Raw genomic sequence first — 26228 nt, forward strand, 5'->3', positions numbered from 1 at the left:
AGCCTGGCTGGCATAGCTCAGTGGATTGAGCGTGGGCTGCAAACCAAAGTGTCGCAGGTTTGATTCCCAGTCAGGGCACATGCCTGGGTTGCAGGCCATGACCCCCCAGCAACCACACATTGATGTTTCTCTCTCTCTCTATCTCCCTCCCTTCCCTCTCTAAAAATAAATAAATAAAATCTTAAAAAAATTAACAATTGGCTCTTGATATGTGAGCTGGATCCAGCACACCACTGAATTTATGCAAGTTCTCAGTGAGGTGCAGCTCAGAGATGAATGGGTTACTTGGTGCTGAAAACCACAAACCTGCCCCTCTTACATATGACAGTTCTCATCTTATATGTAGATATACACTAGAAAGTGCAAAGAAGTTTATTAACTATGATGTGGTAAAGAGATCAAGCCTGACAATGTCTGTGCACATGGCCCAATAGGTACATGTTCTCTTACCTAAAGACAAAAATAATAAAATACAGTGAAATGCAGCAATTAACAGTCTAACAGTACAGCACTGGGGTCAAAGGCATGGAGCTGCCTCTCCTGACAGCCAAGTTTTGAGATGTGCAATTAAATGGTAGTCTTGGTCCACCCCCTGTGGATCTTTTTAAAGCTCCCCTTTGGAACCATAACAGAGTGGCACATCAGAATATTCAGATTCAGGATCTGGCCTCCAGTATTTAAGGCAGAGACATGCAATATTCCCCCTTGAAGTACCAGTATCTAATTTGGGAGTTGCAGAGAACTAAGCTGTTCCCCAAAAAGCCTAAGGCAACAGGCCACATGGGAAAAACACCAAGCATTCTGTAACTTCACATTTGGAAACAGAATTAAGAGTTAGATGCACAAAACTCATAAAGTAATATAACCAGAAATAAATACTTGAGCAGCCAAAGAAAAATTCTCAAAGGCTTTTAACCCCTTCTGAAGACTTCAGAATTAAATTCCTTTTCTAGACAAGGCTGGTCTCCATAGAGTGTGATAAAAACTCATGGAACATCAACAAGATAAAGAATAGCACCTAGAATATATTAGAACAGAGGAACAAAAACACTTTTTCTTCCTTCCTTAAAGAAAGCAGGTGTTCAAACACTGCCTTGTGCTCCTTTGAAGAAGAAAGCTATAACCCAGACCTCAAAATAAGAAATGAAGAAGGAAAACTGATAGCAGCCTTATGACTGTGATGTGAACACAAACCCATGGAGCTGACTCAATTACCAACGTACTCTCTTCCTATGAAGGACTCTGTTGCTCATTCATTTCAAAAGCAAGGGACTGCTTCAAATCATGATCAGAGCTACAAAACAACACAACTAAGGATTCATAGAGCACCATTTGCCTGAAGTGACAAACATATCACACAGGATTAATCCTGAAAACATGGCTGAGAGAAAATTACAAGAAAATCCAGCTAAAACTAGTTCCTCATTTAATGGGATGTGGCTTTAACTGGGTTCCCAGAATATCATCTTTACCAAAGAAATGAGGACCTACAAAAAGTGTGCCTCACAATTACATCACCATCTTCAAATCCTCTAGAGCCTAAATTATTTACTCTTACTGCCCAAACTGTTTCCCTCTCTCTACTGAGGTGCCAGACTGGCCCACTACATTGGCCCCAGACAACCACATACTTAAGAAGTAGTCCTACACTGTGAGGTTTAACCACTGGAAATGTAAACTGCTAATTGTATCCTGTCACTTCTACTTCCTTACAGGACCAGAGGTAAATCATAATGTCTATTAACTAGCCAGGCTCTAATCTATGGACAAGGTTAACAAAAGAGGCCAGGCCAAATCTATGAGACATAGCTAACAAATCAAATTTTTAAAAATAGATCTTGGCAAAGAATATAAAAGTGATATTTAATAACATATACAGTGTATAATGTATGTACAATGGCAATGTGCTGAGCCACCTAGTGAAGAGCATGGGGAGGGACTATCCTGATGAAAAAACAAAGAAGGGGTAATTTTTGTCTCTCATACTTGAGAAGAGAACTATATCACTCTATCACAGAGGACTACACTGTCAGTCCTTCCTGACATGTCATACATATTTCTTAATGGCTTATAGAAATTCTCATGTAAATTAAAGTTTAAAATAGGCTGCTGTAGGTAAGGGAAGGAAGTTGATATAAGGGTGAGAGAGATCAGAAGGGAGAAGTATAGGTTATGACAACATCACTTCCTTATCTCAAATATTATATAAAAACAGTTTGTAAATACCTCAGTTCACTCATATTTGGTTCATTTTATAAATCAAAAAACATTTTCAAGGCAACACAGGTTAAAAGAATATTTCCTTGTAAATAACTGGTAATATACTCTATATAGTCCCACAAAATCTTTTGGAGAGTTTTTCTTGCCTCTGATTTTAATGTCAAGAAGGAAACCAATCCTAAGAAAGTAAAATAACAAGTTGTACCTGGCAAGAAAAAAAAAAGGACTCCCTCTATCTCACCATTCCTTTACTTGACTGTAAATTGATAACACTTTAAAAACCCACTCAAAGCACTTACTCCTGAGCCTATCAACTCTATGGAAATTAATGTTATATGCTCCAAGTCACCCAAACATAATTGATGATGAGATAATTAAACCAGTGAGTAATATGCTGCATGCTAATTCACAGTTGAAAATGTTCAGGGAGCAAAAAAACCCAAACATTTTGTCTGGTAGCATATCAGGAAGCTACAAAGCTCTATTTCATTTAAAAAAATTTGGTATCAGCAGTGTGGTCAACATTTAGGATTCTCCCTCAAATTGGAATAAAACATGTAATACATTCAAAAGCAAAGGTGAAATAAAAAGTATCTTTGTGTTCAGGAGAAGAATTCTTTCATTCAATTAGAGTATGATATTAAAAGGGGTAGTTATGAGTCTCTTCTGAAAGTTTCCAAACAGTTTATAAATACAAAAAGATCATTTCTTCAATAAATAAATGGTTCCTAAAGTCTTGACTGATGAATTCAAGAATCTTCTATCACTAGTCTCCAGGTCAGCTCCACTTCTCTGAGAGGCTTTAGCTGCCAGTGGAATGGGATATTTTCGGTTATTAGGTGATTCTTCTCATATCATGCAGACTTTCATCAATATGTCTCTTCACAGTCTGAATCCTAGAGGGGAAAAAACAGTAGTTGTGGTATATATGTGAAGTATAATACAACAGCCAGAATTTAGCCAAAGGCCAAACATCAGGATCTCCCAAACAGAACCTAGTTTGGGGCAGTATCTACTGTGAGGTGGCAATGACTCAATACACCTAAATTCCCATGAAGCATCCCAGGGCCTCAATATAATTGGCAACTATTGGGTGAATTCCTGCTTTGAAACCCTAAGCATTCCCTTTTCCTTGGTGATTTTTAAAAACCTGAACACTCATTAAAAGATGCCTGTCTACTGCAGAATGTGTAGGACTGTAGCTTGGAGTTTAGGCTAGGAGTCAGTCTACCTCTGAGTTTTAACCCCTTGCTGGCTGTGTGACCCTGAGTAAAATTATTTAACTTCTCTAAGCCTCAGTTTCCTCATCTGTAAAACTAGGATAATAAAAATACTAATACTGCATACAGCAGCTATGGGAATTAAATGAGACAATGTATGTAAATCACTTAATACTGTGCCTGGTTCTTTGTAAGCACTCATTCAAGATTAGCTAATCTTACCATTATTTTTATTACTCAAACTTGTACTCATTGCTTCAAGCCTCAAGTGGGCCATTACCACCACGTGGCACATTTCTCTAGTCCATTCATTCTCCTACTCTCTTAGATGACTATTTCATACCTTTCCCACTTTCCCCACCTCCAAAATCTTCTCACTTCATTCTCAGCTGATGATCTTGATTGCTCCCATGATGGAAATAGAAAACCAGTCAGTAGTGAACTTCCACAAGCTCCCATCATCATATTTACTTACTCATCTACATCTGGGCCCATCTACCTGGCCTTCCTTATTCTTCTTATAGATACACTCTCCCTGCCCTATGTAAGGCCAACATCTTCACTTGTGCACTAGATCCTGGAGTCAATCCAGCGATCCTCACCTCTCTCTTTTCTGATATCTATTTTTCTTTCTCTACTGGCTCATCTACTATCACATACAAATGTACTATTAAGTTCTCCCATATTAAATAGAAAAGCAATTCTTGACATACACTTCCCTCTGACTATTGCCCTATTTCTATGCATCCCTCCACAGGAAAAAAAAAAAAAAAAAAACTCCTTGTAAGAGTTGTTTATACCCACTGTCACCAGCAAATATCTTTGTATTCTTTCTTAACCTTACCCTGGTTCAGCTTTCATCCCACTATTCCACTGAAGCTGCTGTGCCAAAGTCACCAATAACCTCCACATTATCATATCATCCAATAATCAATGCTCATTTTACCCAACCTGACCCAGCAGCAATTGGCACACTCATTCTCTCTTCTCTTTTGCAAACACTTTCTTCACTTGGCTCCCAGGATACCAAACTCTCCTGGTTTTCCTCCTACCTCACTGGACATTTCTTTTTAGCCTCCTTTGCTAATTCCCCCGCATCTCCCCAATCTATCAACCATGGAGAACTCCAGGACTTAGTCCTTTGACTCCTCTCTATCTATACTCATTTCCCTAGTAGAAATGGCTCTACCAGTCCTTACCTGCTAATGATTCCTAAATTTATATTGCCAGTCTAGAGCTCTCTTCTGAACTCCACACCTATATAACCAATTGCCTACTCCAATCTCCACAACTATTTCAAATTTAATACATCCAAATTCAGCTCCCAATCTTCCTCCAAAAACCTGTTGTACCCACAGACTTGTTACATGTTAGAAAATAGCAACTCTATTCTACTAGTTGCTCCTCTCACTCTTTCATATTTACATGCAACCTATAAGTGAAACCTCTGGCTTTACCTTTAAACTATAATAAGAATATAACTACTTTATACCACTTCTACTACCACCACCTTGACCCAAACCAACACTATCCCCTCTCACCTGCATTTTTAGAGTCTCCTAATTGGGCTCTCTGGTTCTGTCAAGGTCCCTTACCACCTATTCTCAATACAGAAGCCAGATGACCCTTTAAAAACATACATCAGGAAGCAGAGTCCTACACCAAATCCCAAAGAGGCCCACACCAAGACACATCATAGTTAAAATACAAAAGGTTGAAGACCAAGAGAGAATCTTAAAAGCAGCAAGAGAAAGGCAGTTAGTTACCTACAAGGGAGCTCCCATGAGACTGTCAACTGGTTTCTCAACAAAATTTGCAGGCCAGAGAGGCAGGTATTAAATATTCAACATGATGAAGAGCAAGGACCTACATTCAAGATTACCCAGCAGAGCTGTCACTTAGAATTGAAGGATTTATAAGGAGCTTTCTACAGGAAAAAGCTGAAAGACTTCATCACCACCAAACCAGTATTATAAAAAATGTAAGGGGTCTTCTTTAAAAAGAAAATAAGATCTAAAACATGAATAATAAAATGGCAATAAATACATGTCTATCAACAACTGAATTTTAAAAACAGAGTAAATGAACAAAGCAGAACAGAAACAGACTCATAGATACAGAGAACATTTTGATGGTTTCCAGCTGGGAGGAGGCTGGGAGGATGGATGAAAAAGGTGAAGGGATTAAGAAGTACAAATTGGTTGTTATAAAACAGTCATGGGGATGTAAAGTCATGGGGAATGTAGTCAATAATATTGTACTAACTATGTACTATGTCAGATGGGTACTAGATTTATCAGGGGGATCACTTAGTAAGTTATATAGATGTCTAATCACTGGGGTACACACAAGAAAGTAATATAATATTTTATGTCGACTGTAATTGAACAATAAAAAATTACTGAAAGTAAAAAAGAAAAAGTTCTTTGACGGCAGATATTTTTGTCTGTTTTGTTCACTGCTATTTCCTAACTACCTAGAGTCATATCTGGCACGCATCAAATGCTCCATCAATAACTTATCAAAATATCCAAACTCTAAAGGGTTGGTATTAGATCTTCTCCACTGGCACTTTCTTTTTTTTTCTTTTTTTAAAATTTTATTTTAATTATTGTTGCAGTACAATTTTCTATCTTTTACTCCCATCCCAACCCACCCACCCAGTGCTCCCCACCTCCCTCCCATTTCCACCCACCCCTAGTTTTTATCCATGTGTCCTTTATACTTGTTCCTGTATACCCTTCCCCTTTTTCCCTGAAATTCGCTCTCCTCTCCCCTCTGAACTATGTCAGTCTGTTCTCTATTTCAGTGTCTTTGGTTATATTTTGCTTGTTTCTTTGTTTTCTTGTTTAGGTTCCTGTTAAAGGTGAGATCATATGGTATTTGTCTTTCACTGCCTGGCTTCTTTCTCTTAGCATAATGCTTTCCAGTTGCATCCATGCTGTTGCAAAGGGTAGGAGCTCCTTCTTTCTTTCTGCTGCATAGAATTCCATTGTGTAAATGTACCATAGTTTTTTGATCCATTAATTTACTGATGGGCATCTAGGTTGCTTCCAACACTTGGCTATTGTAAATTGTGCTGCTATGAACATCGGGGTACATAGGTTCTTTTGGATTGGTGTTTCAGGGTTCTTAGGATATAATCCTAGCAGTGGAATTGCTGGGTCAAAAGGCAGATCCATTTTTAGTTTTCTGAGAAAATTCCATACTGTTTTCCATAGTGGTTGTCCCATTCTGCAATCCCACCAACAGTGCACTAGGGTCCCATTTTCTCCACAACTTCTCCAACACTTGTTGTTTCCACTGGCACTTTCCCTCATCTTACCTATTACACTGAAGTACCAGAGAAAGAGGAATAAAGAACACTGCAATGAGTAATTAGGCTGTGGTCATCTGGCTAAGTGCTGAGTTTGGCTATAGTAAGTACAAAAAGGGCCCGGGTTTAAACCATAAAATGACAGGTATGCTTCATATTAGATCAGTTACTTTTGAGCTGTTTCCAACTGGACCACATAAGGAAAGCCTTTCTTTATCCTAGGATCCTGGGATAGCCACACAAACCTATCAGTCACAGCAAGTGCTTGAAAGGAGAGAAATGGCAACCTTTTGAAATTTAAATCAAAATTCAGTCCTTCCAACCTGAGCATTTCTTACTGACAAAGCCATTAAGTCACCTAAATGGTTATATCACTCTAATTCCATGGGGAAAAAAAACTGAGGCTCTGCAGAAAAGTTCAATTCAGGGCTCTGGGTCCAGCCAGTCAAAGTCTCCTAGCATGACTTCAGTGGCAGAACACACCACGTTCAGGATGTTCTCTGTCAATCAGCAGAGAAAGCTCTACACTGTCCCCTTCTATAATCCAAAGACACCCCTCTCTGCCCATGAAAGAGAAAACAAAATAACAATTAGAGTTTGGGGGTAGGGGACTCCCTGAAACCAAAATGCTTTGGAGGAAGACCTTGACTGATACCATGCTTTGGGCCTGCTGGAATGACCTCTGCTCCCTCTAAGGGCAAAGGAAAAGAAGTAAGCAAAAGAGTGAAACATGAACAGGGGACAGAAGAAATGGCATAAGCTTACCAAGCACTCAGCACAACGGACGCAAAGCCTTGCCATGCAGTCACCTTCCTCCTCTTGGTCAGTGCTGTAAAAAGGGACAAACCAAATAAGAACAATCACAAGGTCAGTGTATTAGAGCAGTTAAAAGCACAGGCATTAAAGTCAGACAGATCTGGTTTTAAATTCCAGTTCTGCCACTTATTATCAGGGTAACTGGGCAAATTACTTAAGTTCCAGGAGCCTGTTTCCCCTATAAAATGTAGATAGAGGATAGTGGTTTGGAGTAAAGAAAAAATAAAAACACATAAAATATATACCACACTGCCTGGCACATAGTGAGGGTTCAATAAATAGGAGCTAGTCCCAGTCATTCATTTAGAAATATACTGAGCACCAAGTATGTATAAGGCACTGTGGTAGGCTGGGGATAAAGAGCTCATAGTCTTGGACTTCCGGCCAAGATGGAGGCATAGGTAGACACACTGTGCCTCCTCGCACAACCAAAATAAGGACAACAATTTAGAAACAAAATAACAACCATAACTGACAAAAAATTGAACTGTATGGAAGTCCAACAACCAAGTAGCTAAAATAGACACATTCATCTAGACTGGTAGGCAGGGTGGAGTCAGAGGGCCGGCAGAGAGGGGTCGAGGCACAAAAAGTGATGGCACTGGGCACACAAGACACCCCACCCCAGCTATCCAAGATGGCAGTAGGTGGACCCTGGGTGCACAGGTGGTAGCTAGTAGACTCAAGTGTGGGGTGGCAATAGGCAGACCCAGCAAGGCAGGGATTGTGAAGCAAGGCACTGAGCGCAAGGCAGCTGGCTGACCAGGTGGTCCCACATTCACACACAGATAAACCAGGCAAAACTGGGGAGTGAGACAGACCACGCAGGCCTCAAAACATGGATTGAAAACACCTGTGGGGGTTGAGGCGCAGGGAGAGACTCCCAGGCTCATAGGAGAGTTCAATGGAGAGACCCACAGGGTCCTGGAACGTACACAGGCCCACCCACATGGGAATCAGCACCAGAAGGGCCCAGTTTGCTTGGGGGAAGCTGCGGAGGGTACTGGGATCCAACAGAGAGCAGAGCGGGTGCCACTGTTCCCTGTTGGACCCCAACCCCACACACAGTGTCACAACCCAGCAACTTGGGTTGCCCCGCCCCAGTGAACACCTAAGGCTCCAACTCTCATACATAACAGGCACTACAAGACACACACACACATATACACACAAAAAGACCCAAATGAAAGAACGGATCAAAGCTCCACAGCAAATACAACTAAGCAACCAAGAGATAGCCAACCTATCAGATGCACAGTTCAAAACACTGGTGATCAGGATGCTCACAGAATTGGTTGAATTTGGTTGAAAATTAAATGAAGAAATGAACACTACGCTAAGTGAAATGAAGGAAAATACACAGGGAACCACTAGTGATGGAAAGAAACCTGGAACTCAAATCAATGGAGTGGACCAGAAGGAAGAAAGAAACATCCAACCAGAAAAGAATGAAGAAACAAGAATTCAAAAAAATGAGGAGAGGCTCAGGAACCTCCAGGACATCTTTAAACATTCCAACATCCGAATTATAGGGGTACCAAAAGGGAAAGAGGAAGAGCGACAAGTGGAAAAGTTATTTGAACAAATAATAAAGGAGAACTTCCCCATTCTGGCAAAGGAAATAGACTTCCAGGAAGTTCAGGAAGCTCAGAGAGTCCCAAATAAGTTGGACCCAAGGAGGAACACACCAAGGCACATCATAATTACATTAGCCAAGGTAAAAATGAAGGAGAGAATCCTAGAAGCAGCAAGAGATAAGGAGACAGTTACCTACAAAGGAGTTCCCATCAGACTGTCAGCTGATTTCTCAAAAGAGACCTTGCAGGCAAGAAGGGGCTGGAAAGAAGTATTCCAAGTCATGAAAGGCAAGGACCTACACCCAAGATTGCTCTATCCAGCAAAGCTTTCATTTAGAATGGAAGGGCAGATAAAGGGCTTCTCAGATAAGGTCAAGTTAAAGGAGTTCATCATCACCAAGCCCTTATTATATAAAATGTTAAAGGGACTTACTAAGAAAAAGAAGATAAAAAACATGTACAGTAAAATAACAGCAAACTCACAATTATTAACAACCACACCTAAAACAAAAACAAAAACAAACTGAGCAAACAACTAGAACAGGAACAGAACTACAGAAAGGGAGATCACATGGAGGGTTAGCAACAGGGGAGTGGGAGGAGGAGAGAGGGGCAAAAGGTACAGAGAATAAGTGGCATAGATGGTAGGTAGAAAATAGCCAGGGGAAAGGCAAGAATAGTATGGAAAATAGAGAAGCTAAAGAACTTACAACACATGGACATGAACTAAAGTGGGGGAATGTGGGTGGGAGAGGGTGTGCAGGGTGGAGGGGAATGAAGTGGGGGAAATGGGACAACTGTAATAGCATAATCAATAAAATATATTTTTAAAAAAAGAGTTCATAGTCTCTTGGGGGTGAGAGACCTCTTGAAACTTAACAAGTACATTATTATATAATACAATAATATAAATGTTTTAATGAAGTTAAGGTCAAACTTCTCTGGCAGCAAAAAAGAGGGAGTGACTAATTTTCCTTGCAGGACCCAGGAAAACTCAACAGAAAGGGACATTTCAGCTGGGTCTTACATGATAAGGAACAGTATGCTAGGTGAAAAAAAAGGAAAGAAGGAGGGGATTCCAGGTGAGAGAGTAGGATGTGGAGCGGGGATGGAGTACGACCTGAATAGGTATAGTATGTGGAGAAAAGAAAGTAAGCTCACTGTAGCTGGAATATGGATCAAATGAGAAGAAATGGTAGAAAACAACATGACTTTTTCGAACTTCCTATCCATTTTAATGAGATATCCACATCAGATTTTACATTCAGAACCAAAGAATCATAAAGTCTGATTTCCAAAGTAGAAAACAAGGACCATACAATCAACCCTTCCATCTCTCTCCAAATTAATATCCACAGGTTTCACTTTCAACTTTCCCTGTAGTACTGCTCAGCAGAACTCTTTTCTTCAAAAGAAGTTTCAACCCTGGTCAGTGTGGCTCACTCGGTTGGGGTGTTGTCTGGGAACCAAAAGGTTGCAGGTTCAATTCCCAGCCAGGGCACATACCTAGGTTGTGTGTTTGATCTGTCATGGCACATATGATTCTCAGTCTGGGCAAGTGCAATCCCCAGTCATGGTATATACGGGAAGCAACCAATCAATGCATCTCTCTCACATCCATGTTTCTCTCTCTCCCTTCCTTCTCTACCTCCCTCTGTCCCTTCCTCTCTCTCGGAAAGCAATGAAAAAAATGTCCTCAGGTAAGGATAAAAAATTTTTTTTTAATAAAAAGGCGCCCTGACTGGTGTGGCTCAGTAGATTGAGCTTCAGCCTATGAACCAAAGAGCCACCAGTTCAATTCCCAGTCAGGGCACATGCCTGGGTTGTGAGCCAGGTCTCCAGTTGGGGACATGCAAGAGGCAACCACACATTGATGTTTCTCCTCCTCTCTTTCTCCCCTCCTTCCCTCTCTCTAAAAATAAATAAATAAAATATTAAAAAAAACAAAAACAAAAAGGGCCCTGGCTGGCGTAGCTCAGTGGATTGAGTGTGGGCTGTGAACCAAAGCATTGCAGGTTCGATTCCCAGTCAGGGCACATGCCTGGGTTGCAGGCCATGGCCCCCAGCAACCGCACATTGATGTTTCTCTCTCTCTCTTTCTCCCTCCCTTCCCTCTCTAAAAATAAATAAATAAAATCTTAAAAAAAAAGGAAATTTCCACAGCAGAACTAGTCTCAGCCTGGAAGAAAGGAAGGCATGGGTGCAGTGACCTTGGTACCATCCACAAAGCAGGGATCTGAAGAGGAAATGGATTTACTGGACTTACTCATCTGAAACCTCAATAGATGACTTCTTAAAGCCTGATTTGCTCCTCTTCTTCAGCCTTGCAGACTTCCTCCCCATTCTCACCAGCAGCAGAACCACCACCACAGTTGAGGGAATGAAAACAAGAATGGAAAGAAGTGCCACTGAGGAGAGCATGGTGCCAAAACCTAGAGAAGGAAAAGAGAAGGTAAAAGAGAGGGACATTCAAAAATGTTTCCTTGGATATGAGATAGGTTTTACTTTCACCTTTTCATTTCCTCACATTACAAAAGGAATAAATTGGATGTAGAAAATGTAGAAAATATATAAAAAATAATAAAAATTTACCCATAATCCTACTACCTAGGACTGACACATTAGTATCTATCTATTCAATTGTCTTTCTAAGTATATGTGAATATGGGTCTGCATATAGGGAGGACAGTGTATATTTTAAAAGTTACGAATAATATTTTATATATTATTCCTAACCTCCTGTTTTACTTAATATATGATAAGTATTTTCCATGTCATTAAAAGTTCCTTCCAGATGTGATTTTTTAAAAAGCTGCATAGTATTCTACCATATTGAGTAATTTAATGACTGTCTTCTATTGATGAACATACAAATTACTTCCAATTCTTTGAATTTATGAGTTATATTATGATGATCATCACTGTACATAAATCCTCATGCTTAGCTCTATTTCTTTAAGATAAAATTTTTAAATAGAATTCTAAATTAAAGGGTATATCTTTTTAAGGCATCTATTCATACAACCGTCTTTCAGAAAAACTATATTAGTTTCTACTCCCCCCACCAGTGTGAATGTGTTCATGTCTTTGAAATTTATGGGTTATTATCTTTAAAAAAAACCATAATATAGTCCTGTATCTCTAAGTCTTTGGTTCAAATCCAACTAAGGACTAGAATGTTCAAATGTCATCAGGAAATAACACAGAAAATAAAGATTAGTCCTTAACCTACTCTCCTTCTGTTTCATACTAAAAGGAAAGTGCTGGTCTTTGCAACACCAAGGAAATGTGCCGCCTCTATTACTGGAGTGGGAGGTACCCTTTCAAGACACAGGTAAGAACACTGTCTCATAACTAAGGCATGAACATACTAGGGAAACCAGAATGACTTCTTTATGGCAGAGACAACAACCCTCATTTATTACAGGATTTGTCATACATCCCACACACCTCTGGCAACACGAAGACTTAACAAAAGGAGAGGTGGGGGAGATGAAGAAACTATGACAGTATTTGATGAAAAACTTCAGCTTGCAAAATAAAGATTAAAATATTAATCCCAATAGAGGGGCTTCTGGCCAAAATGGGGGGCTTCTGGCCAAAATGGAGATGTCAGTATTCTTCACTTCCTCACACAACCTAAAGAAGGACAACAACCAATGTAAAATCAAAAAGCAACCAGAACTGCCAGAAAATCAAAATGTATGGAAGTCCAATGACCAAGGAGGTAAAGAAGAAACGTTCTTCCAGACTGGCAGGAGGGGTGGAGATGGGCAATTGGTGCAGACAGGAAATTCGGCAAGGCAGTGACTGGCAGACTGGAGGTCCCACATTCTCATGTGGATAAACCAGGAGGAACAAGTGGGGAGCAAGTTGGGAACAGACTGCGCAACCCAGGGACCTAGTGTGGGAAACTAAAGCTTCAAAACCACTGGCTATAAAAACCTAAGGGGGTAGAGGTGGGAGAAACCTCCAGTCTTACAGGAGTCCATTGGAGGGGCCCATAGGCTCCTAGAATGTACAAAAGCTAAGTCACCCAGGAATCAGCACCAGAAGGGCCTAATTCACTTGTGGGTAGTGGTGGAAGTGACTGAAAGCAGGACAAGAACTAAGCAAATGTTATTGTTCCCTCTTTGATCCCTCCCCCACATACAGTGCCACAATGGAGCAAAGTAGGTAGCCCTGCCCTACCTAAAACTCCGCCCTTTACAATGTAACAGTTGTGCCAAGACAAGGAAATATGGCCCAAATGAAAGAACAGATCAAAACCCCAGAAAAAGAACTAAGTGACGAGGTGATAGCCATCCTATCAGATGCAGAGTTCAAAACACTGGTAATCAGGATGCTTAAAGAAATGAGTAAGGACACAAAATAAAGGAAGAAGTGAAGGTTATGCAAAGTGAAATAAAGAGAAATATACAGGGAACCAACAGTGCCCTGTATCACTCAAATCAATGATTTGGAGCAGAAGAAATAAACATGCAACTGAAACAGAATGAAGAAACAAGAATTCAAAAAAATAAGGAGAGGCGTAGGAACCTCTGGGACAACTTTAAATGTTCCAACATCTGAATCATAGGGATGCCAGATGGAGAAGATGAAGAGCAAGAAATTAAAAACTATTTGAGAGAAATAATGAACCCCTGGCTGGTGTAGCTCAGTGGATTGAGTGCCAGTCTCTGAACCAAAGGGTTACTGGTTCAACTCCCAGTCAGGGCACATGCCTGGGTTGCAGGCTGGGTCCCCAGTTGGGGGTGTACAAGAGCAACCACACATTGATGTTTGTCTCCCTTTCTCCCTCCCTTCCCTTCTCTCTAAAAATAAATAAATAAAATATTTTTAAAAAGAAAAGAATACTTTAAAAAAGTAATAATGAAAGAAAACTTCCCCAATCCAATGAAGGAAATAGGCTTGCAAGTTCAGGAAGCTTAGAGAGTCCCAAACAAGTTGGACACAAGGAGGAACACACCAAGACACATCATAATTAAATTACCCAATATTAAAGATGAGACGATCTTAAAAGCAGCAAAGGAAAAGGAGTGACAGAGCTACAAGGAGTTCCCAGAAGACTATCAGCTGACTTCTGAAAAGAAACCTTGCAGACAAGAAGGGGCTGGAAAGAAGTACTCAAAGTCATGAAGGCAAGGACCTACATCCAAGATTATTCTATCTAGCAAGGCTATCATTCATTTAGAATGAAAGGGCAGATAAAGGGCTTCCCAGATAAGGTCAAGTTAAAGGATTTTACCATCACCAAGCCCTTAGGATATGAAACGTTAAAGGGATTTCTCTAAGAAAAAAAAGATCAAAACTGAAAAGTAACATGGCAACAAACTCACAACTATCAACAACTGAACCTAAAAAGAAAAAAAAAAACTAAACAAGCAACTAGAACAGGAACAGAATCACAGAAGTGGAGATCACCTGGAGAGTTATCTGAGTGGAGGGAGAAGGGGAGAACGGGGGTAAAAGGTACAGAGAATAAGAAGCATAATTGATAGGTAGAAAATAGACAGAGGGAGATTAAGAATAATATAGGAAAAATGGAGAAGCCATGTATGACCTATGGACTAAGGAGGGTGGGGGACCAGTGGAGGGGGATATAGGGGAGAAAAAAATGGGACAACTGTAATAGCATAATCAATAAAATATACTTTAAAAAATCATCCTAATAGACAATTCAGGATGGCAGAATCCTCCAAAGACCAACTGGACTACAAAGATAGGTAGTTTTGCTTGTCTTTGATCTGTCCAAAAAGCACCACAGTAGTCACTGGGTACTGCAGAAAAAGGTTAGTGACAGTTAGCTTACCCCTTTCTGTGACTATTAGCTCTGTCATAGGAATGTTATGGTGCACATCTGGGGGATTCTTCACAGCACAGCTGAATGTCCCATTGTCCTTCATGGTAGGGTTGTTTATGCTTATGGATGCATCCCCTTTGTATACATCTCCAACCCAGGAAATTCGATCTCGAAATGTGCCTGCTGTGGTTGGGTACTGGAAGGACTGATAATGAAAAATCTAAGAAAGCAACACCATGAGAAAAAAAAGTTAATTTGGAAAATGCAATGAAAATGTAGTAGGTCTAAAATAAAATACAAATGTGTAACCAGTTTTCTCAGTTGAGCATTTTTTTATGCTTTGTTCACCTCCATCCTGTAGGTTAAAAGACGGGTTAATGAAACATCAGAAAAAGGCCTGATGAAAGAATCTTGGTACCCTAACTCTCAAACCTCTTCTAAATTCTTCCTAAAGTCCTAAAGCAGTTCTCAGCCAGGGGCAATTTTGTCCTCCAGTGAACATTTGGCAATATCCAGCACCAATTTTCGTTGTCACAGTTGGGGGGAATACTATTGGTATCTAGTGGGTACAATACAGGAATATTACTAAAAATCCCAAAATACATAGAACAGCCCCCATAACAAAGAATTATCCAGTTTAAAATATCAACAGTGACAAAATTAAGAAACCCTATTCCCAAGTAGCATCTAATATAGTACTGTATGGTTTGCAAATGAATTCTATGCATTTGCCATTTGAGCCTTATAACAACTATATACAGGGCAAGTATAATTATTTCATATTTATAGGAGGAGGAATGAGGCCAAAAAAAGAAAACAACTGAGTTACTAAAGGTACAGAGCTAATAAATGGAAAAGGGGAGATTTTTTTATTTTCTCAAAATCACCAGGAGGGTATAATATAATCAAGCCTCTCTCAAGCTATCTATCTTGATGATTAATAAAAATCCCAAGTCAAAAACATGATCAGTACTCAATGAATGTATTCTGAATTAAAAAACTGCTTCAGATAAGTGATCAGACACATTATCACCAAAAGCACTTACTGGAATTTTATCTGGCTGCAGGCCCCTTCAGGTACCACAACACAATATGATATCTCTGCCCCCATCTCTCTCCCCACCCCTGCCTCCCTCCCTCCCATGCAAGAGTCAAGGCTTTCCTCTTTATTTGTTTACTTGGTACCTCCCCATTTAGGAACAAATGTCCAATTTTAAAGAGCAACTTCCCAAAGAAGATGCTGAATCACTTACTGGTTCATTTGTTCAGGTATTCATTCAACAAATATTTACTGCACACCTATTATGTGCCAGGCACTGTGTTAAGCAAAAGGATATAGTGAGAGCCAAATGAGCACAATCCCTGCTCTCATGGAATTTATAGTCTAGTGGGAGATACAGATGTTAAGAAATAATATGTGCAATGTATATTCCAAAAAGGGAGGTAAAGAATGCCTACTGCTGATTATCAGCATCAGCATGACAGGGTTTGAAATTCCTTATTGACAGAACAAGGCTGGCTGTGTTTCTTTGAGATGAATCTAACTTCTAACTCTCAAGTTAGTAATACTCAAATCCTTGCTAACTGATTAGTCTGATAGAACCCTGACTGACCACATAACTGCAATATCATGTTATATAACATTAAACGGCCACTAATTCCAACTTGGATGAGCCGACTTTCTAACCAGACTAACAGAGACTAGCACTATATGAGAACAGCCTGCTGTTTGCAGTTAAGGCTTCTAACCCAAGAAAATCCCCATTGCTTTCTCTGTTCTATATTTTAAAAAAAGATTTTATTTTTAGAGAGAAGGGAAGGGAGGAAGAAAGAGAGGGAGAGGAACATCAAATCAATGTGAAAAAGAAACATCAGTAGGTTGCCTCTCACATGCCCCCAACCAGGACCTGACTCGCAACCTAGGCATGTGCTCTGGTTAGGAATTGAACCAGCAACTTTTCAGTTTGTGATACAATGCCCAACCCGCTGAGCCACACCAGTCAGGGCTCCTACTCCGGCCAAGGAGGCAGAACTAAATGAGGTGAGCCATAGCTCCCAATCACTCAAAATAAAGTAAATTATTTTAAGTCTAAAATAGAGGACCATGCACACAGCCTTGCTTTCTTCACTGGAGTCACCTACCTAACCCCAAGCTACATGGCATTAAATAATGACTCCTAAAAAAAATTCAGAGCTATATGTTAAAATTAAATCAAAAGTTTCTTCCAATGAAGGAAACAGGAAAAACAAATTAAAGATACTTTCAAAAATCCAATTTCATATACAGCTTTGACATTCTCATTCTTGAGAGTATCTACTCCAAACTAGGGTAATGCTAAAAGCATCAAGAGAAAGGGTTTGTTTTTTTTTTAATACCACTGCAATCTTCAATCAGACATCCACAATGGGATCTGAATCATAAATTGTTTTATATGTGTGACTGAAGTGTATCACTTCTGGTAGTGCAAGACCATCTGTCACCAACAGCATCTGTCATCAACATCAGGTGCTACTAATTCCTTCCAAGAGTACTATATAAATCAATGTAGATGTTTACACAATGGGAAAAGATGCCAAGATAAATCTAGAGTACAGATACTGAGGCAGATACACCCAGAGACAACTTTATATGGCAGTAAATGAGCAGCTTTGAAAGAAAGGATGACTAGAACTGGACACCTATAGGATTTTCCTATCCAACAGTCCTGGAAGTACCATTTCTTAGTACATGGAAATCTGAAAATGATATTATGCAGCCAGGCAAAAAGAAACAACAAAGGGGAAACAAAATTAAACCACATTTCCTCTGAATTTCTGACAACTTTTTTTCCAATAGCTTATTTGCAAAACTCTTACAGAGAATAAAAATCCTTACGTGACCAAATGGGTGTCATGTAGGGCAGCAGCTCATCTCCTATTGAAATAGAAGCTCATCTTCTATTCTAAGATGAGAAGGCCTAAGGAATGCCTGGGACTTGGAATAAAGGGATTCCTAAGCTTTAGACCACAGAGACTCAAAGAAAATTTTTGAAGTATACACTTACTGATTCTGTGCGACTGCTGCTGGGAGGTCGGTATGTCCAATCTATGGTGAGTTTGTCAGTGACAGATGAAGTCGACTTGAACATGCATTTCAACTTGATCTTTTCTCCAACATAACCCCGAACATGGGCATCCACTTTAATCTCCAAGGAAAGGGCAGTGTAAACACCTAATCAAAGCAAGCTCAAATATTTAAAGTGTTTTTATTTGGGTAGAAATACAGATGACTAAAGAACATAAAGATGCTATTTATCGTGTTTAGGACTCTCATAGAAACCACAGTAATAAATATCTTCTCATGCAAGTCCAAAAGGACAAGGAGTGGATGTCTGCAGTAATCAAGGATAGTATTTTTGTCATTTTACAATATTAAATCATAGGATGGATTCTTGGGTAAAATTTAAAAGTGGTTCCACCAGCAGTTTTCCAAATACAGACTCTTGGTTAAATTACGTTCAAACAAGTGGGTCAGCCCACAGCAGGCTAAAAGAAAACACCACCCACTCCTCTCTCTCTCTCTCTCTCTCTCTCTCTCTCTCTCTCTCTATCTCTCTATCTCTCTATCTCCTCCCTCCCTCCCTCCCTCCTGGAATATGTCAGCTATTGTGGTCTAAGGGACTTACCCCAACTACAGCATGGTTGTACCCTGAAGCTACTCCGGCTTCAACTACCAGCCAAATGAGAATGCAAAGTAAGAAAAGGATATTTTTTTCAAATAATTTTGTAAAACTGCCCTAAGGTTCTATCTAGTGTTGTTTTGGTTTTTCCTTTCTTAAAGCTGGTTAATGAATCATATATTCATTAAAAGTAAATCATGGGGAGGAAAAGAGAGCAACTTAATCCATTCTAAATGTGAACATGATATAATTTTTTTAAATCTCTACAGACTTACTCTTTCTAAAACCACATCATATGTCCAACTTTGACACTCTACTACCCTAAAAGAGTTGGCACCTCCCTCTGACCAACCCCCTCTGCTTTCAGAGAACAGTGAGTAGACATTTCTCTCCCATAGGGAGCCAATTTTTTTTTAGGGAAGTAAGCCGCCGGCCACTTTGTTTTTCCTGCTTCCTTCTCTATGGCAATAAGCCATGATTGCTTCAGCGGGCCAAAGGCAAACAGAACAGCAAATTCACACACTGTCCTGAAAACCAGGAGTTCCTTTGGTAGAGGCAGGATGCATATCCCAACCCTATCACTTGCTGGCTCTGTGATCTCAGCAAGTTACTTCTTCAGTTTTTCTCTCTAGTGGGAATAATAATAATAGCACTTATCTTAGAAGTTCACTGTGAGGAGTAAATGAGATAAAACATTTACAACACTGAGAAGCCAAACTGAACCCAGAGAGAATGTTCAATATATGTTAGCTTCATCATCATTATGGCCACATCTTCAGTTCTGCCTACACTCTTTCAACCTTTCTTATCACAGACAGTTATGAGTCATCCATTCCACTGACTTTATTTCTGCTGCTTTGAATAATTTTTCTTGCTTCTCTCCAGACAATCTAGTCTGTTCACATTCTTCTTAAAGGAGGAGACCAAGACTGACCTCACAACTCTAATAAGATCTGACCCATCCCAAAGATAATTACTTCTGGTTCATTCATAGCATCCTGACTTTGACAGAATAAACTTGTCATTTCTCTATGCCTTCGTGAATGCTGTACCTTTTCCTGAAAAGCCTTCAGCCCTCAGTCCCTACTCTCTCCTGAACTACCTTATTCATCACCCAAGATCCAGTTCTAAAAAATGGAAGGTGGAAATGAATGGGTTAACTACTCTCTCTCCATACCCTTTATTCTAAAGAATAAGCATAGCAGAGAGATTTTAAAGTACGGGTTTAGAATTAGACAGACCTGGACTTTGATTTCTAGTCCAGCTACTTTCTAGCTGTAACACTCTTATCACAGTTACTTAATCTGTTCAAACTTCCATTTCCTCACTTGGTAAATGGGAATTATAACAAGATTTACTTCACTGGATCACTGTGAGGACCTAATAAGATTAAATAACCACAAAATGCTTAGCATGGCACCAGAAATAGAAACTTTCAATAAATGTTAGCTATTATTATTAAATACCACAAACATTCAAAACCTTTCAATAATTCTCTATTGGGCTATAGAATAAAATACAAATAGTGACAGTCTGCCCCAAACATTTGCTTCTCCACCCACCTACCAATCCCATCCCCTTCACCATGCCCTGACTATCCTGCCATTTCCTAAATTTATTATGTCCTTTTATATTACTGTGCCTTTTTTTGAATGTGTCTTTGTCTGGAAGGATCTCCCCATCTCTATCAGTTCTGTCTGAGTTTCCCTCACGTACCATCCCCCAATGCTCACATGCTTTCAAAACCCAGCTCAAATATCAGGCCCCTTGTGATGTGTGCCCAAATACCCTGATGCAGTTCATTGTTCTTTCTTCAATGTTCTCATTACATTTAGTACGTAATGCTACTCTACCTATATCATTGATTACACTCAGTTTCAAAAGATGATTTCCATTAATGTACCACTTTGAGGGCAAAATTCAGAAGGAAGGAAGCAGGCAGAGAAGGGCTGAGACAGAGAAGTGAACAGGTCACCAAAAATTGTAGTGTAGGAATAAAGTGTGCTCACTGGTCACCCACTCTCTTCCTATCCCCCTTTTACTGTATTTTCAACATTCTTAAGTTCCCTACACTCCTAGATGACCATGCCTAGACTGTGACTGTTGTAACACTGAAGGAGAAAAATCACACAACTGTACAGATAGTTACCATAAGAAATTTGTGAATTCCACCCACAGCTGAGCCTTTAATGACACTGATGGCCCTTTAACTAGACTTGGTCAGCTCCTCTGATTCCTCAGACTCTGCCACTCTCTTTTATCCTCTGTGTACCTACAAATCCCTCATTCTCAGAAAATTTCTCCTCTTACTTCTTCAAGAAACTTGAGGCCATACAAACTGCTTAGCCACATACCTTCCTGTATCTGCATTCATCCTAACTTCCAACCTCAAAGAGTGTGGTGTCCCTTTTTATATGCAAGGTCAACTCCTCTGCTCTAGGGAAGACAATTAGGAGGAGTCAAGTAAATATTAAGATCACTTAGAAGGCCACTACAATAGTCAAGAAGAGAAATAAGGGGAGCTTGAATGAAGATGGTGACAGTGGACATGGAGAGAACTAGGGAGACAATACAAGCTAAAATCAGCAAGAATTGGTGACAGATCAGATATGGAATGTTAGAGAAAGAGAAGTGTCATGGATAATTCCCAAGTTCCTAACTTGGTGATACCATTCACTAATGAACACAGGGAAGACTAGAAAAGTACCGCGTTTGGCAGGAAACAACATGAGTTTTACTTTGAGTAAGTTTAAGGTGCCTTTGAGTTACATAAGGAATGATGTCAAGGGGGTAGTTGGTTTAGGGCAGGGTCAGCAAACTGTGGCTCATAGGACAAATCTAGCCCACATCTACACAAAGTTTTGTTTTGTTTTAGAGAGAGAGAGAGAAAGGGAGAGAAATATCAATGTGAAACATCAACTGGTTGTCTCCCATATGTGCCCCAAGCAGGGATCAAACCCACAACTTAGGCATGTGCCCTGACCAGGAATTGAACCCGTGACCTTTCGGTATATGGGATGATGCTTCAGCCACTGAGCCACACAGGCCAGAGCTACAAAAAGTTTTATTAGAATACAGCCATGCTGACTCATTGATATATTGTCTTGGGATGTCTTTGTGATAATCCAGCAGAGCTCAATGGTTGCAAAAGACCATGTGGCCCACAAAGTCTAAAATATTCTCTGGCTCTTTACCAAAATTTACCTACTTTGATTTAAGGCAGATATGGCAACCAACTCTACACACACACACACACACTCCACATCTCTCAGAGTTTCTATCAAATCTCTATGTGTCCTTCTTTCCTACCTATCCCTTAAACATTGGCATGCCTTCAAGTTCCATCCTTAGCCTATTGTCCTTCATTTAACACATTCTCCTTGGACAATCCTATCCACTTTTATAGATTTAACATTTCTTAATAGACTAATGATTCCCCAATCTATATTACTAGCCATCACTGTCCCTGAGTGTTCAAATATTACTAGATATATCCTTGAGTATCACCACCATAAGATCTCACATTGAATGTAGTGAACTTTTACTTGTTGCCTGCTCTATCCATTCCCCTCCTCTCCTTCCCTAACAATACACAGATTTTCTTTGGATATCCACAGTTTCCAATGTAGCCCATGAGCTTAGGGGAAGATGCATCCATCAGACAGACCCCAGGCAGGAAATAGAAGGCACAACCAACTAAGATTTTGAAAAGTGTATGAGCAACTTTTCAAAGGAACTTTTCTCAGGATCAAGGAAGCCAAAGTCAAGGCCTTTGCCACCCTCAAGCCTGAAGTAACAAAAGAAGGAAGTGGTGTTACCAGAGCCTGATAAGAGATGAAGAGACTGCCACCTGATAGAAACAGTAGTCACAGAGGGACACAGCCACTGAATCAGACTACACTACTAATCTACACATCAGGATGTTGGTTCCCCTTGGGAAAGAAGGGATGATGACTGGAAGGAAGCATAAGGAAGGCTTCTGGAGTACCAGTAATATTCTATATTCTGATTTGGGTGCCAGTTACCCAGGTGTGTTCAGTTTCTGATAAGTTATTGAACTGTACCCTTATGATATGTGCACTTTTCTCTATATATTATACTAAAACTGAACATGTTTTAAAATCAAGGGATGTAAAATCATTTGTCTCCCTCACTCAAAAAATAAATAATAAAAGATATTGATCCAATGTTACATTCATTTATAAATTTCTATCCTAGGGCTAATCTGCTTATGAATATTTCTTATCACCTGAGTAAAAAAGCATTCTTTCCATGCAAAAACAGCTAACTATAGAAATACTCATGATAATTATCAAAATTTTAATCTGGGAAGAAAACAAGAAAATGACATTTAAACATGGAAGAAATGAAAAAAATGGTAAAACTTCCAATTTTGTATACTTTTCCAAAATAAAAATCTATCAGCCTTTGATTTGTGAAATTGCTCATTTAGCCCTGGCTGGTGTGGCTCAGTGGATTGAGCACCAGCCTGCGAAACAAAAGGGTCACCAGTTTGATTCCCAGTCAGGGCACAGGCCTGGGTTGCAGGCCAGGTCCCTAGTGTGGGGCATGCAAGAAGCAACCACACACTGATGTTTCTCTCTTTCTCATTTTCTCTCTTTTCCCCTCTAAAAATAAGTAAATAAAATCATTTTTTAAAAAAAGAAAGAAATCACCCACTTAAATGAAAAAGAGAAAAGTATAAAAACCTTAGGTGCCTAATCTATTGTTTCTAATACTTAGACAACTGATAATAGCAGAACCACATTTATAACATAGGGAGAAAGCAAACAAGCTAATAATGTAATGGGTCCTATCATTGAAGAAGAAAGACAAACACTGGAACGAAACAAAGGTATCACCTAACAGATTCAAAATCAACATCCCCCCAAAAAGGATTAACCTTGAAAACATGCTAACTGAAAGAAGCTAGTCATAAGCCACCCCCTCCACATATTATAGTATTTCACTTATATAAAATGTCCACAATAGGCAAATCCATAACAATAGAAAGTAGACTGATGTATGCCAAGAGCTGGGGGAAGAGAGGAATGGGGAGTAGCTGTTAATGGGTTTGGAGTTTCTCTTTGGGGTGATGAAAATGATCCCAAATTGACTGTGGTAATGATTGCACAACTCTGAATATACTAAAATCCACTGAAGTGTACACTTTAAATGAATAAATTGAATGGCATGTGAATTATATCTCCAGGAAAAAAATGTTCTTTTTAAAAGGCAAAAAGATAAATCTATTCAACAAGTATATAGATCATAAAATCAACTTTTAATGTTTGAATTATTTGGTCTGCTAGATTTGATGCATGCTAGATGTGAAATGACATCAAGCTTAAAAAATCACCCATGATTTCTACATTTGTTTTCTTCAATGGGACAATATTTGAATGTTGCCATTGGGGGTGGGGTGGGGGTCTGGGATTATTTGGAGTGACAGTAGGTCAACCTAATTATTCTACTGCAAAATAATTTAGCTGAAAAACTGGACACTTATAATGACATAGGCAGCTAGGAAGGATCAGAAAATGTGCTGGCAGCATGAATATTACTCATCAGACAAATAGAAACTTCCCCACCTTACCTGCTGAGATTTAGAACACTTAAAGTCTTTATGTTAAAGGTACCCTTCAGGTTCACAGGAACAAACTTAAAGGACACATGGTCATAGACTAAGGGGAGGGTGGTAATGGCAGGGAAGTGGGGAGGGTGGGAGGGGGGACTGGATTGGGAGTAAAAAGGAGAAAACTGTATTTGAACAATGATTAAAAAAATAATAATTAAAAAATAATAATTTGAAAAAAAAATAAATAAAAAAAATAAAGGTACCCTTCAGAAATTCTCACTATCCACAGGGAAATTATAAGATGTTAACAAGTCATTCTAATGCTAGCTCTACTAACACATGATTTACCAAAAACACACACAAACACACACACATACACATTTTTTTAAAGTCCAACAAATAATTGCACCCTAAAATGAAGGTAATTAGGCTCAACTGAAACAATGCAATCTGAAACTGCATGAAAGCAAAACTTATTCAAATTTTAAGAGTATGTCATAGTGTGAATATATACTTCTTAAATTAGTTAATAGTATACATTAAAATTTTAAAAGAATTGATGTGCCCTTTATTGTATTTTTTAAATTTTGCTATTAACATGCTGAAGCAGTTGTTTTTTCAACAAAATGCTTCTCTATTCTAACCAAGTTACAGCATATCTTTCATGTAATACACGTTTTTACTTCATAGGCCCTGATAATCACCTACCAAAAATAAAATTACTGATAATCATGTTTCTCTTTCCCGAAATACTAGACAAACAAATGAACACTAGAATTGCCCTTTCCAAATCATAACATACAGCCCACAATCCACAGCTGAGTCAATCACAAGATAATGCAGGATACACTCAAAACCAGAGCCCTCCGTGGTTCTATCAAGTTGAGCCATCACCATAACACATGAAGTCACGCAAGGTGGTCGAGATCACAGGGGCTCTGGAAAGCACTGGCAAGATACCGACACCACTGAGTGGGTAGTGATTACAAGAAGAAAACATCCTCCCCACACCTTCCCACTTCCTTCCTTCCTTCCCCGAAGCATTGTGGGGGCTTTCCGCTACTGCCCCCCACCCGGAAACGGAATAGCGACCATCTTCCCTGCCGCCCCCCCTCCGCCGGAAGTGGGGCAGACCCTGCCGGCACACTCACGCTGGAAGAACAGGACGCCCACCAGTGGAAGCAGAATGCAGCCATGACCTCGCGACGCTCCGCGTTGCCGCATCCCGACAGCTCTCCAGATGCTTGTACACCTTGTTTACCTCTCCCCGTAACGTCGCAGGTAACAGCGGAAGTGACGGAGGCGACGTAAAACAGGTGGCAGCGGAAACCCTTAAAATGGTGATTCAAAGTTGCCATGGGAACATGGGTTTTTTTCCAGACCCACATTTTCACTGACCCGCGAATATTTAGTTCTCAAGTAGGAGTTTATTCTCTTTTGCTTGAAAATGAGATAGGATACAGACTTGGCGAAATTTACTATTTAATTTTATGGAATCCTGTGGACAAAATAGTCTTATTCTCTGACTCTATTCCGGAAAGTTGGTTTTTCTTTTTTATACTTCCTTCAGATTATTTTATTTGAATGCTCCCAGAATTTAGAATTCAAAATTTAGATTTTCTGTAAAGTTAGAGTTCAGAAGGACCTAGGAGATAATACAGGATATGTATTAGGCCTTTGTGGCGAATTTGAGCCTTAAGTCTCCATGTGCTTTTTTTTATATAGCTATTACATATTCCAGCTCAGCACCGACCTGAATTGGGTGTTTATTAAATTGCTGTTGACATTGGCAATGATATAATCATTACAGCATGTAATGGAGGGGAAAGGAAACTGGTATTTGTATAGCGTTTACTTGGAAAACAGAAAGCAATGTTTTCACAATGGTTGAAATTAAGAGATGGTGTCATGCTTCTGAAAAAGGAATGATACACTACTTTAATTATTATTGAACCTGGCATCTCTGTATATTTACTGAAAATAAGAGGGAAACAAAATTCTGCTTCAGCTTTTGAGAAAGTTATAATTTGCCATTTTTC

At 39.5% G+C, this 26228-nt stretch overlaps 2 protein-coding genes across 3 annotated transcripts in view; both read right to left on the minus strand.

Moving 5' to 3' along the window:
- Positions 1-25442, minus strand: part of JAML (junction adhesion molecule like) — a 59620-nt gene extending 34178 nt beyond the window's left edge. The window contains exon 1 of the mRNA XM_045840361.1: positions 25341-25442. The gene's annotated coding sequence lies outside the window, so the exon portion shown is untranslated. The remainder of the gene's footprint in view (positions 1-25340) is intronic.
- MPZL3 (myelin protein zero like 3) lies at positions 344-25475 on the minus strand. Of its 2 annotated transcripts, none has more exons than XM_045840392.1 (6): positions 25341-25475; positions 17997-18163; positions 14962-15172; positions 11416-11581; positions 7522-7585; positions 344-3116 (listed from the first exon to the last, which is right to left on the minus strand). In XM_045840392.1, the coding sequence occupies exons 1-6, from the start codon at positions 25411-25413 to the stop codon at positions 3090-3092; spliced, it is 708 nt and encodes a 235-aa protein (XP_045696348.1). In that variant the 5' UTR covers positions 25414-25475; the 3' UTR covers positions 344-3089. The 2 variants fall into 2 exon arrangements, with proteins under 2 accessions (XP_045696348.1, XP_045696338.1); XM_045840382.1 differs by lacking the exon at positions 25341-25475 and adding an exon at positions 25084-25220.
- Between the last annotated feature and the right edge of the window lie 753 nt (positions 25476-26228).

This window comes from Phyllostomus hastatus, unplaced genomic scaffold (genome assembly GCF_019186645.2).
Source record: "Phyllostomus hastatus isolate PE091 unplaced genomic scaffold, TTU_PhHast_1.1 phas_contig_113, whole genome shotgun sequence".
In the NCBI taxonomy this organism is placed as follows: domain Eukaryota; kingdom Metazoa; phylum Chordata; class Mammalia; order Chiroptera; family Phyllostomidae; genus Phyllostomus; species Phyllostomus hastatus.

Bases quoted from the DNA above. Each gene is read 5' to 3' on its own strand.
- MPZL3 (XM_045840382.1), bottom strand. From the start codon at position 25,189: ATGTTTTCTTCTTGTAATCACTACCCACTCAGTGGTGTCGGTATCTTG. The intron at 7,586-11,415 runs GTAAGTCCAGTA...CCCTTTTTACAG, and splicing joins TCTATTGAGGTTTCAGATGA to CACTGACCAAGAGGAGGAAG. The intron at 3,117-7,521 runs GTAAGCTTATGC...TTTCCCCTCTAG, and splicing joins TCCGTTGTGCTGAGTGCTTG to GATTCAGACTGTGAAGAGAC.